At 41.8% G+C, this 13,885-nt stretch overlaps 1 protein-coding gene across 2 annotated transcripts; it reads right to left on the bottom strand.

Moving 5' to 3' along the window:
• Window positions 1-790: 790 nt before the first annotated feature.
• Window positions 791-5,884, bottom strand: LOC114589552 (TLR adapter interacting with SLC15A4 on the lysosome-like). 2 transcript variants are annotated; one of them, XM_028715994.2, is made up of 2 exons: window positions 5,548-5,884; window positions 791-2,061 (listed from the first exon to the last, which is right to left on the bottom strand). In XM_028715994.2, exon 2 carries the CDS (start codon window positions 2,008-2,010, stop codon window positions 1,096-1,098), a length of 915 nt encoding a protein of 304 aa, XP_028571827.1. In that variant the 5' UTR covers window positions 2,011-2,061; window positions 5,548-5,884; the 3' UTR covers window positions 791-1,095. The 2 variants fall into 2 exon arrangements, with proteins under 2 accessions (XP_028571827.1, XP_028571826.1); XM_028715993.2 differs by lacking the exon at window positions 5,548-5,884 and adding an exon at window positions 4,860-5,503.
• Between the last annotated feature and the right edge of the window lie 8,001 nt (window positions 5,885-13,885).

Genomic DNA, 13,885 nt, shown 5'->3' with positions numbered 1-13,885 from the left:
AGAGAAAGATCTGTGAGTAGAAGGGTGTCCTATCTGCCATCCTTAAAACCCCCTGGGAAACTCACCCAATCAACCTGCTGGGGTATCCTTAGTAAAACATTTACATCTAGAAGTAGCTTTATTTGAATGAGCCTTCCTGTAGCACAACCTCTCAGTCTATAATGATGTGAGTATCTGTAACTGAAGTGAACCGATACTTTTCACATTTACCCCTGCCTCCATTGCCTTCCCCTACTTTTTGTTGTCTTTCCTATGTTGAATTTTAGCTTGTAGGTACTTCAGGGCAGAACCCTGCTTTCTTGTATTCTTTAAAACACCATGCACATTACAAGGGCTCCTAAAGACTGGTATTTCTTAAGGATGCATTCTGAAACATGTCAGTGATGCAACAGTGATAATGGTAGATTTATACTGGACCATCAACACCTCATTCCGCTTTGTAAGCTGTTCTGCGATCTTTCCTCTATCTGGAGGGGCATTCTTGCACTATAGCCTAAGAAAAGCAGGACAAAGAATGAACTGGACCATTTGTGGTATAAAAAAAATTACAGGATTTCAGCAGAAAGTTACCAGATATGCACCAGTTGGAAACCAAGCAGTATGTCCTACCCAAAACTTTTACAGTATTAAAAGTAGGGTTGCATATAACTGCCCTGGTACCATCATGAAAGGGCAAAAAAAAAGATGTCTGGAAGGGCCCTTTATAAATCACTATCATAGACAGAAGTACCATGCAAACAGAGAATGTTAGAAGCAGGGTTTTATAAGAAATCTCAGTTGGATAACAATAAATGGTATAAAGCAGATGTTTAATAGCACTGAAATTCCATAGCAGCTCACAATCAACCATTAATAGGCTATGCAGAGGTTTTGTTTGAAAACTCCAGTAGTGTAACTAGTTTCTGCTTGTATCACAAGCTCATCTTCTATGGCCAGGGTACAATGGTTGGAGATTCAGCACCGAACAGGCAGTGATTGTCAGCCTGTTGCTGGTTTTGTTCCAAGAGCCCTCTGCTACCTTAAAGGCTAATTTGTTTAAACCAAACAGTCTTTACAAATCAACAGTTCTACCGTGTATTTCTGTCATGATGCATACTACATCACAGAGGGCTTCCTTCTGCAATGTGGTGTTGAGATTTGTAAATTTGGAGTGCTAAATTCACTGCTGTTTCCACTGCCAGTGTTTTGCAAACCAAGCCGAGCTAAGGAATGGAAAAGAGTTTGTGTTGCTTTGGATGCTTCACCATGTTTTTCATGAGGCAGCTGGAGGTTCACCTCACTGATGTTATTCACCAGCATATTCGATGTCAGGAAGTGAGTTAAGGAACTGCACCTGGTCAGCTTTTCTTCCAAAAACTGCTTATAGAGTTCCTGGACTTCTGCCTCCATGTAGTTGTTGAGTATGGAGTTTGAAAGAGGCTGCTTGTGGAAAGTCATGCTTTTCTCCCCAACCTCTTCTCCATGCCAGAACTTGACAGACTTGGATTTCAACACAGGTTCATTTAGAGGCGAATGTCCTAAGGGGATATCTTTTGAGAACAAAACAGGGCCAGCAGACAATCCATCATAGGTCTGGTCCATGATGCAACCTGAATCACACGTATGGTCAGCTATGTGATCTCCTCCGATATGCAGATCAGGATAGTTCTGGTAAAGGCTTTGACCCGACCAAGATCTATACAAATCCAGCTCGTTTTCACAGTGTTGCTCTTGTCTTGGTATGCACTGAGGAGTTGACTGGGGGATATTGTTGCATCTTCTCGCAGGTGGCTTTTGTAGAAAATTCTGCTGGGGAACTTCTTGGCCTCTTTCCTTGTCGCAGCACATCAGTGCCACCTTCTCTGCAGACTGCTTCTTGGATTCTGTACAAAAGTCTCCATTTGCATCTGTATCTTTAAACTGCTTTTGCCAGGGGTCTTCTCCAACTTCTCTTAGTGTCTGGGATTGGTGGGTCTTGTCTGGCCATTCCTCTTGGTAGGCAAAGTTGATGAGTATGCTTTCTGCTAGCATTCTGGCTGTGAATTGAGGCAGGCTGTCAAATTCGTATTATAGATAATATTCCTTTAAAAAAAAGTGAGGGGCAGATGAAGTCATTTTGGAAATTAAGGCTCATACAACAAAAAATAACAGTTAGAACTTACTGGGCTTGACTCCATTACACTTGTTTATGAAAGGACTATCTAAGGCATATAGCTCCAGGAGATGTAACAGGGATAATGCTTCTCTAAAACATATGCTTGTACAATGCCCTATATTGATAAAATTTTGGTGGAAGGTAATAGAGACAATCAACACGACTGTACAGAAAAATCTGAAATTTTCATAGGAAAATATCCTTTTGAATTATATACCCAATACATGGAATCTAACAAAGGGACAATATGAATGGACTCTCTGCACCCTTACTGCAGCAAAAAGACAGGTATTGGTGAACTGGAAAAAAACTAAAATGTGGTTCTTTTCCACGATTGGATTAAAGGTATGTGCAAACTCACTACACATGAACAAGTTGCAAACAAACATAGACTTGCCATGGACAAATTTAATGATACTTAGAATTCATTTTTATAAATACCATATTAGGTTAAGGTCTGGTTAACTACAATAACATTTTTTTTCTTTTTGTAATGTATACAATTTCTTTCTTTTTCTGTTTTGTTTGGTTTTTACATGGGTACTATTTCTTCTTCTTCTTCTTTGTGTCTTATCTTACTCTCTGTACTTGTGATTATGTACTTTTTATTTTTCAATAAAGAATATAAAATAAACAAACATTTTCCCCAGTCCTGCAGCACGCAGTTGAACTCAAGCAGCAAAATGCTCTACAGCAGCTTTCCCTAACTCACTTGCTTCCTAAATGCTGTTGGGCTCTGACTCACATTACCTCTAAGCTAAGCATGGGCCGTGCTGGATGGGGCTGACAATAGCTGCTGTCCAAAAACTTTGGGGCAGGATGCCAGGTTGGAGAACATTGCTTTTCCCCAACTCTGCCCAGGACAATTGACAGATACCCTCCAGAATTTTCCCTGGGATCTTCTTAACACCCCAGGGGAAACAGCAGTAGACTTCAACTGGATCTTACAATAGTTTACAGTGTGACCCTATACATTTGCACTCAGAAGTAAGTCCCACTGAGTTCAATGGGGCTTACTCCCATTAAAGTAGATAAAGGATTGCCGCCTTTATACCCAGCTACTGTTGATCAAGTGTAAACCTTAGAAACAGTGACGCAAACTAGGGGGAAACCATCAGTGCAAATATCACATCTGCTGTCTTGTCTTATTCACCTTTACCACAGCCCTGCAAGGTACCGTATTTTTTGCACCATAACACTCACTTTTTTCCTCCTAAAAAGTAAGGGGAAATGTCTGTGCATGTTATGGAGGGAATGCCTACGGGTGGCATGCCTACAGATTTTCCTCCTCTAAAAACTACATGCGTGTTATGGTCGAGTGCGTGTTATAGAGCGAAAAATACGGTAAGTCACAATAGTTCCCTTAAAAAGAAATCAGCTGTGGAAAGTGAGGCCAGAAATATTCAGTTTGCCCAAACCACACTGTGGGCCATGGCAGGACCTGAACTTGGGCTTCTGACATCCTTGTTAAATGAATGGAAGGTGGCATATTAAAATATAAGCAACTAAATAAATAAATGAAACATCAGATTCTGCCCAGTTTCTCATCCATAAATCAAAATACTTTTAAGCCCCATCTACACTATACATTTAATCAGTATCTTGCCACATTAAACAGTCATGGCTTCCCCCAAAGAATCCTGGGAACTTTGGTTTGTTAAGGGAACTGGGAGTTTGTTAAAGCACAACTGTTCTCCACACAGAGCGACAATTCCCAGAGAGGGTTAACTATCAATCCCACTGCCAGGGAACTCTGGGAATTGTAGCTCTGTGAGGGGACTAGGGGTCTCCCAACATCTCTTAGCACACATAACAAACTACAGTTCACAGGATTCTTTAAAAGTATGTATACATTTTAAAATATGCATACAAAGCCAAAAAAAAAAAAAAAAGATTCTCATTGATGAACGTAAAGGTACCCCTGCCCGTACGGGCCAGTCTTGCCAGACTCTAGGGTTGTGCGCTCATCTCACTCTATAGGCCGGGAGCCAGCGCTGTCCGCAGACACTTCCGGGTCACGTGGCCAGCGTGACAAGCTGCATCTGGCGAGCCAGCGCAGCACACGGAACGCCGTTTACCTTCCCGCTGGTAAGCGGTCCCTATTTATCTACTTGCACCCGCAGGTGCTTTCGAACTGCTAGGTTGGCAGGCGCTGGGGCCGAACGACGGGAGAGCACCCCGCCGCAGGGATTCGAACCGCCGACCATGCGATCGGCAAGTCCTAGGCGCTGAGGTTTTACCCACAGCTCCACCCACGTCCCATTGATGAACATAAGAAGCAGCAATCTTAGCTCCAAACTGAATCTTAGCTGCAAATCAAACCAATTCATATTCCTGCGATACAGTTACACATCTACAAATGAATATGTGTAACTGATTATTAAAAATAATGAAGCAGCACTTATGCTCAAAATTAGAAATGAGCATAGAATTGCAACCTTGAGATGTTGAAAGCCGCCGTCCTAAACACACTTGTCAGGAAAAAGCATGCACACACACATATGCATCAGCCATTTGCCACTGCAATTTGTGTACAAAAGTACAAACATAAACACAGTTTAGCAGATGAAATCACGAAACTAAATCAAATGGCCAGAGAGTAAAATCCACTGGAAAAATTGGGACATTCTTCTGAACAGAAGTGTTGCACTGTAAGTACAAGAAATGTTTGGTTTTTAAAAAATAATAATAATAGAATAAATAGTGATAAAACTACACAACATACCTTTGCAGGAAGGCAAAAATTACATGCTCTGTAAAATCAGTAATGTAAACAGAAGCAAAGCTGGAGGCAGAGGATTCCTTAGTCTCTACCTTCTTCAAAGATCCTCTGAGTACTAACTGTCTAGTGAGCTATCCTGTTCCCCTTTTCTTCTAGTACAGAATGCAACCCTCATGGAAAAATATGTGATCTAACCTCCAGTGACAACATACCCCAAAGAGGATATGATTATTATTTTTTAATGCAAAGGAGTATTAGGCAACAAGCCAAACAAAACTCATATTCTCCAAGTGACGGTTGCTACTTGAGTAATTTCGTAAGTCCATGGAAATGGGAACCAGACAATAACGAAAGTGAACTTAGTTCATTGCTCTGCTCTACAAGAAGCTGGACCTGAAAGCCCAATGTGCAGTACAGTGGTACCTTGGTTCTCAAACTTAATCCGTTCTGGAAGTCCATTCCAAAACCAAAGCATTCCAAAACCAAGGTGTGCTTTCCCATAGAAAGCAATGCAAAACGAATTAATCCATTCCAGACTAAAAACAACCCCTAAAACAGCAATTTGACATGAATTTTACTATGTAACATGACCATTAATCCATAAAATAAAAGCAGTAATCAATGTACTGTACTATAAAATAAATAAGACAGTATTGTAGATGATAAAAAAATAAAAAATAAAAATTCTTACCTGCACTGATGATAGTCATTGTTTGGATGGGGGGCTTTTATCCATTTCCAGAGTCACATAATCAATCAATCAATCAATCAATCAGTAGCTGAACTGGGTTCCACACAGTCACAAAAACAAATTAACCGAAAAAGCCTCAAAAACAAAAATGCAAAATAAATAGCAAAAACAAAAGCACCAAACTTGACTTCCAAAATGTTCAAAAACCAAGGCGCAGCTTCTGATTCATGCAGGTGTCTTGGAAACAATAGCCGACAGCTGCATCGGATGTTCGGCTTCTGAAAATCATTCAAATACCATAATACTTACAGTACTTCCGGGTTTTGGCATTTGAGAACCAAGGTACCACTGTGGGTATTCAATATGGACACATAAAGGTCCAAAGTATATCTACTGTGTTAAATGTGCCATTGTAGCATTTTAGTGAAGTTATCGCCTCTCTCCCCTCCCCACCTCCCAAGTTGCTATGTAGATACAGTGGTACCTCGGGTTACAGACGCTTTAGGTTACGCGATTTCGGGTTGCGCACCATGCCAAACCTGGAAGTACCGGAACGGGTTTTGGCACTCACGCATGCACAGAAGTGCTAAATCACACTTTGCGCATGCACAGAAGCAACGAATTGTGACCCACGCATGCGCAGACGTGGCACTGCAGGTTGCGAATGTTGCGGGTTGTGAACGTGCCTCCCACACAGATCACGTTCACAACCCGAAGTTCCACTGTAGCCAATTGAATGTTCCTGTAAAAACCCAATGTACAGCCACTTCTGATATAAATGGATGTTTGTTTTTAGAAAAATGCATCAAACTACTAATAACTAAATATAAATTACACAATGAAATTGCATATTTGAAAAACATACAGTTAGTAAGGAAAATGTTTGTTAACATTTCTATACATATGGTTTATGCACAATCTTCTTCATAATAAGTTATTAATAAATATCCCATCTGCAGAATTCATTACTATAATGGAAGACTTGCTTATTAGATTTTTACTTAAGCACCAGAGCTTGGAGGACAACTTCATATTTCATCTTTTCTTGCTTGCCTTTTTCCTTATTTTTATTGATCTTTAGTTCCAAGCTTTTCCTTAATAAATCCAACTTTTGGAGCATCTGTGCATCTTTCCAACTTCTAGACCTAGTTTAAAAATATAACCTGAATCAGATGACTTAGCTGAACTTGTTCTTAAACATAGTTCAGCAAGAAAAAGGGGGGGTTAGTTCTATTTCATATCTGCAGATTTCTTTACATTCCTTCATTTCTGTTCTTTACCACAAATGTCTAAAATCTCATTTCTCTCTGTTACTGGGTCCGCATGTATGTTTTCTATGGGGCTGTGAACTGTGTACAAACTCAGTGACCGAAAACCTTGGTAGTTTACTCAGCCACTTCCAACTTCAATGGATTCATATGTAGAATCTTTTATTTCTCAATGTCTGCAGTTCCTGTTTTCAGAGGGGTAGCTGTGCCTGAGAACTTCAATACATAACACAGCAAATACGTCAAAGGGTCTTGTGTGGCACCTTGAGCACCAATAGATCTATTGTGACAGAAGCTTTAGTGAACTACATAGGTCTAATTTGTCAGATGCAAGGAATGCTAAGTCAGCGGAGAGAGAGAATAAGCAGTGAGGTCAGAGTAATATGAACTGCAAGAACTGCAGATTATGACAGGGCCTGTCCACACGGGTGCTTTTTTGTGGGTATATTCTGCAACATGTTTTTGGCACACTAATCATGCATTAGTTGTGAACACGTTCTGCTTCAGTTTGTTCTGTGATGCTTCCTCATTATTGAGGAATACTATATGTTATTTTTACTACATTATTGCCAAGGGCTACACAACTAAAACAGAACTAAAATAAAGCACATGTGTATAAAAAGTTACCAGATTTCAGCAGGTTACAGGATATGCACTGATTGGAAACGAAGCAGTGTGACTGGCCCAAAACTCTTGCAAGCACAAACAGTACTGGAAACAGAATTGCTTATGACTGACCCAATAGCATCATGAGCACAAAGCATTACGAATGTGCAACGAAAAGGATGTCTGGAGGGGCCCATAGACAAGTTTATACTGAATTGTCCACAGGTTTCTGCACAAAGTTTTGACTAAAATTAAAGCTTATGTGTTTGCGAAATAAAGACAGTGGTCAGTCACAAAGCAGTGTGGATGTTCATGCATTCTAACTAGCCAATTAATACCAGTAGTAGAATAAAAACTTGTTTTCCTGATGTAGGTCACAGATGACAGAACTGTACTTCTCGATGAATTCAGCCTTTACATGCTGGAGACTCTCTTTGAAGTCATATTCTTCCACCGGTTTCTGAACATTGCTGTTTCTGATATTAGATTTGCGCCCAGTTCTTTTGTCTTTGCCCTGTGCAGAATACAGAAGACTACCGAAACAATAGTTACACTTCACTCTTCTCAGTACAATGTGTTTCTTATATGCAAAGTGAGAATTGCTGCTGGGGTGTGTTGCTTGTATATGCTGTGACTGGAAGGATTATTGTGACAGGGAAAGAGAGTTGGATTTGTCTATCGTCTTTGCAGGTGGGATCTGCAATAAAATGTTGCTGCATACAATGCTCCTTTTCAGGTTTCTAATCCTTTTCCAGGAAACTCCATTCCCTGCTCCCTTTTCCATTTTCTTCCTCTCAACAGTCAATTCAATGCCCACTGAGTATGCTCAGTCTGGGCTGTTTGGTTGGGGTGCGGGGGTGGGGTTCCTCCTTCCAAAAAGAAAAAAGGCCTGCTGCAAATCTTATGACTCCCGTAGTAAGCCTGTGAATAGTTCCCTCTTGCATGTAGATGCTGTTGTTTTTATTACACAAGAATCAGCAAATGGAGAATGAGTTTACTTGGAATGTTTCTGCTGGAGTACTACCAGTGGCAGCCCTTCCACTGATTGTGGTTGGTGCTCACTGGGGTTGGTTAGGATGGAAGGCAGGGAGGCCAACAGTAGTTGGAGCCAGAGCCAAAGAGCCAATGAGTTCTAGCTTTCCCCTCCTCCTCCTCCCTGTTGGGTTCTATGAAGGCAGCACTGAGACGAAGGAGGAGGAAGGTGGCATGCAGAACCACCTCTTGGACAGCTTGCAAGTAAGAAGGCAGGTTGAGGGGGACAGGGCAGTGCCCTATCTGCCCTAAAAGGAACAGGCTCCACTGCCTACCATGAAGCAGGGGAAACAGCAGGCATGACTGGTGCAGAGTGGAGGGGGCAGCAGAATAGATGAAGGCACAAAATGGTATTCGGCAGTACAGCAAGACTTTTGCTTATGTAGGTGGAAAGATTTGGGCTCCACGTTATGCAGCAAAAACTCATCATGGCAGTGAATACAGTGGTACCTCGGGTTAAGTACTTAATTCGTTCCGGAGGCCTGTACTTAACCTGAAAGTGTTCTTAACCTGAAGCACCACTTTAGCTAATGGGGCCTCCTGCTGCCGCCGTGCCGCTGCTGCACGATTTCTGTTCTCATCCTGAAGCAAAGTTCTTAACCTGAAGCACTATTTCTGGGTTAGTGGAGTCTGTAACCTGAAGCGTATGTAACCTGAAGCTTATGTAACCCGAGGTACCACTGTACTATTTATTTAGGATGTGGGCAAGGGCATTGTTAGTGCGCTTGAATACTGCCAGTTCCCTGTATCATCCTGAGGATGTAGAAAAGGAGGAACTTGGATCACGTGTGTTCCTAAATCAAGATGACTGGCTTGAAGCTATTTTAAAACTTGGTTATCAATGTGATTTAGTCACAGTTAGGTAGTAATAGAGTTGCAGTTTCCATTCTGATTATGAGGCTCTCCCATTTCCTTCTAACCGAGGCTCATTTTTGCAAGGTAATGCTTCCCTCATTTTCCAGATGTTATTCACTCCCAGGGAGCTGTTTCCTTTTCAGATCAACTAAATGCTCCATTACAACAGTATTCTCCCATGACTTCTGAACTGAGCCTCACCAAGTGACCCACTATTCCATAATATATAGTACTGGCTGGTTTGTCTCTTGTCTGGGGAATATGTTCTCCAGTACTACCTGGGCTAGTTGTGAAATGCAGCTAGTGCACAGTCAACAAGAGTGTCTCCCATTCTATACCCCTATTTTGCATACCTCTGAAAAAGCTGCATTTCCGGGCTAAACAAACTGCAATGGCTGGCTTCCTCCTATTAAGGTCTTTATAATGTGAACACAGGATAAAACAGTCTATAACCCTGCACTGGGTCTGGTAGTAAGCTCCCCTGAACACACGGAGACTGTCTTCTGAATGCATCAGTTTGCATAGTAAGAGGTTTTCCCTCACCAGATTGCAGCTGGTCCCACCCTAAGTTACCCACTTTCAGTGTTGACTGTTACTACTTGCAGTTTCTTTTCCTGATATCTTTTTCCTGCCTGTTTTTTCTGTTTTGGGTTAGCCAAAGCCTTTTGATTCCAGATACTAACTGAAAGACTTTAAAGTCCAAGATAGCCAGGTGTCCATCCAACCCCAATTGTAGCTGGGATTCTGGGTCAGTTTTAATCCCTTGAAGAAGGTTCCTCAGGAAGGATCTCATCTTACTTTCCAATGACCCTCCTTTGGGCTTCTCTTGAACTAGCACTGTGATAATTCTAATTCCTGCTGAAGCTCTTGGGCTTTGCTGGAATATGATTTCTCTTTTGAGGGCTGTTTGCTGCACCTGAATTCAATCACCCAAGGAAGGAGATCTTATACAGTATAGTGGATAAGACTATCCGTAGTTACTAGCAACAATGGCTATGTTCTACCTTCATCACTGGAGGTGGTATGCCTTTCAATACCAGTGGCTGGGAATCAAATGGGGGCGTGTTGTTGCCCTTGGGTTCTGCTTTCAGATTTACTACAGACATCTGATTAGCCACTCTTAAAACAGGATGCTGGATGATGGTGGGTCTCTGGCCTGATCCCACAGATATTGTCTTACTTTCTTCTCCTTTCCACTGTTGGCACCAATGCTAAGTACCCTCAACTTCCATAAAAGGTGAGACATCTGGGGGCAGGGTTACATTGGAGAATTCAGATTAGTTGGATGAGAGAGAGAATGAATACTGGGCACTTATTGTATAATAGCTGTATATTTACAGATATACAAACAAAACCAACTGGAAGCAAGCAGGCTCCTAAAAGCAGACAACTGGTCATCCTTTCTCCAAAGACAGCAACTGCATTCCAAAGGGAATCCCTTTAAGTAAAATAAATCACTGCTCACTTGCCTTACCTCTCTGTGTGTCTTTCTCCAGATGCAAGCTTCTTTACACAATTTTGGTCTCTCAACCCCATTAGATGAAAAGTATTATTTGCAAAAGGGAAAGAGATTTACGGCTATCAATGAATGCTAATGTTATTTTATTAAATGTCTGAACACATACTGACTGTCATGTGATAGATGCATTCATTCAAGACAGGTAGAATTTTATACCAGTGGAGATAGGTATCATTGAGCATAAATCCTTTTTTGCTATCAATTAAAAACATATCCGTTCTCCCTGGACTTTAGGGGTTCATAATACAACTGTTTTAGGAACTGGAGCCTTATAATACAACTGTTGCTGTGTGTTGCCCTGCCTAATTTTGTATTATTGTAGTTTTATGTTTTTATTGATATTTTATTTTGTATGTTAATGTAAACCATGCTTGCCAGGGAACTTCAGTTGAAGGGTGATCTAAAATACATTAAGTAACTAATTATCACAGACAATCAGAAGCATTTCCTAATTATTATTATTTATTATTCATTAAATTTATATTATATTGTGAAGCCTAATTATGAAAGAACTGTCTGTGTAGGGGTTCACCTGTATTAAGAAATAAATTGCTCAGAGCCAGAAAGGAAGAGTTGAAGCATTTTAAGCAAATTAAGTCAAAATTAATATAATTACAATATATAATATTTCTAGATTTCAATGGGATATTCCAACATGTGCTTAGATCTACCTCCCTGAAACCATTAAGACTTAAAAATGTTTAATTTTGACTGGAGTATGCCCAATGTGTCCTGCAGAACTGGGAGGCCTATTGGTTAGAGATACTCAATGTACACAGTGAAGGCTAGTAAAGTTTTTTTTCCATGGGAGTGTACAAACCCAGTAACATTTAGAATCTGTCAAACAGTTGGCTCATTTCCCCTTCCAAGCTCCTTGCAACACAGAAACTTTTCTCCTTCCTTTTTGTCTTACTAGATTCTTGACTAGGCTACTTCCTGTATTCCCACAATAGATTATTGCATTCTCATCTCTAATTGCATAAATGGTCATTGTCATTATTTGGCTCACAGCAGTTTTAGGAAGATGATGATGATGATGATGATGATGAAGAAGAAGAAGAAGAAGAAGAAGAAGACACATAATCTATGCCTTGTAGAAAATGAATGTTCATAACCATCTGCCTTGCTGCATTCCTTCTTGAGACAGATAACACTTAACAAATAAATTATTTAATTTAACTTTATATCCTCATAAAGGAAAACCATTTCAATGTGGATACTTCACAGTCTAAAGGGGTATCGGTCTCTCTCTCTCTCTCTCTCTCTCTCACACACACACACACACACACACACACACAAACACACAGGAGATATCTGCAGGTTTGGGAGAACCCTAAGAAGTACAAAAAACTTTAATGGGGTGGAACCCCAAAAAGCCTAATGAGGACTGAGCATGCTCAGGGAACAAGGAATGCTGACTGTTGAGAGGGTGGGAACAGGAAATTGAGTGAGGGTGAAATGGAGCATCCTAGAAGATGACAAGGCAGGCTAGGAAGAATTCTGAACAGGAGCACCCCACATTTTGCTGCAGGTTCCACTTGCTAATTATAAGACAAGCAGCAGCCCTTGCAAATATACCAGGCTGGCATGCATGGTTCTACCACCAGTTATCTTCTCAAAAACCTTGTCTGGTGGGTTAGTGACTGATCCAAGGTGACAGCTGAATAAGAATTTGAAGCTGGCCTGTGTCAACAATCAAAACACTACACTTCATTAGATCTTGTTGACTTTAGGAGGTGAATGTAAGCTCCAAGTCAGCTCCAACAGCTCCTACCAAGCCTTGAAGCTGCTCATCACAAATCTTCCCCCTTCCCCACATCTTTAAAGGCAGGCATCTGGTCATCTAGCCACCAGCCCCAATTCTCAACTCAGTCTTGCTGAATCAAGGCAGGGAAAGAGAAGTGGAATGAGGTGCCTTATTTATATAAATAACTTAAATAAAATCAACGGCAGTTTCATGGACTAATTCTAGTAGGAATGGGCCTACTTGTTCAGTTTTCCACCTTTTCCACTCCTGGCAAGGCAGAATAGCAATGGCCAGCCGTTCTGGCAAACGGACCACAAGGCAAGAGTTTGAGGCGATACCAGTTTTGTGCCCCAGTGTCCAGGGCTTACATGTTCCATGTAGAAAAGGCGATAAGTCTTTTCTTCCTTCGGGCAGCAGAGACACAGGGAGCTAGCTGCCTTATTTATATCAGTGGTAGCCAGACAATTGGCTCATCAAGCTAAGAACTGTCTACACGGACTGCCAGCAGCTTTCTCCCACATGTCAGAAAGGAGTCTTTTCCCAGCCTTGCCTGGAGGGACGTTCTGATAGCTGCCAACTTTCAGATTTGAAAATAAGGGATCAGCAGCCTCATCTGTTCCAGGGACAGTCTACGGGATATCTAAAAATCCAGGATAGCAGCGGGAAACGGCGCTGGAATAAGGGAATTCCCCACAAAAAAAGGGAAGGTTGACAGCTATGGACCTTCTGCATGCAAAGCGGATGGTCTACCACAGAGCTGTGGCTGTTCCCCCATTCATTACAAGTTCCCACTTCGCTGGAGACTTTAAAGCAGAAGTTGGATAGCCATCTGCAATGGGTGCTTCAGTTAAGGTTCCTGCATTACAAAAGGGGGCTGGACTAGATGACCCTGGGTCCCTTCCAACTTGGTGCCCTCTGGCAGTTTTGGGACTACAGTTCACTGATTATCAGCTGGCGCTGATGAAAATCCAACACCCGTGAAGGGCACCAGATTGCCCACCCCTTCTGCAGTGAAGCCACCACCAGAGCACGGAATGGTTACTGCAGCGGTTCAAGGTATAATCACCGTTGTCCCGCGCCCTCCCGCAACTTTTTCCTCCAAACAACAAAAAACTCCTGCCGTTCCTCGCAAGCCGCGCTTGGGGGCGCCAGAGAGCAACCGCCAGGAGGCGGAAGGACGTGAGAGCGTATAGGCCTGCGTTGTGAGGGCTTGCCTTTTTTTTGAGTGGCAGCTCCAGCAGACCAATCCGAAAGTACGGTGAGCCTACAGGCGGAGAACGGGGCAGGGGGATAAAATCCAGGCAGCGCAGG

The sequence above is a fragment of the Podarcis muralis genome, chromosome Z (genome assembly GCF_964188315.1).
Source record: "Podarcis muralis chromosome Z, rPodMur119.hap1.1, whole genome shotgun sequence".
NCBI lineage: Eukaryota > Metazoa > Chordata > Lepidosauria > Squamata > Lacertidae > Podarcis > Podarcis muralis.
Note: the sequence above shows the minus strand (reverse complement) of the source record. Positions and strands in the feature narration are given on the sequence as shown.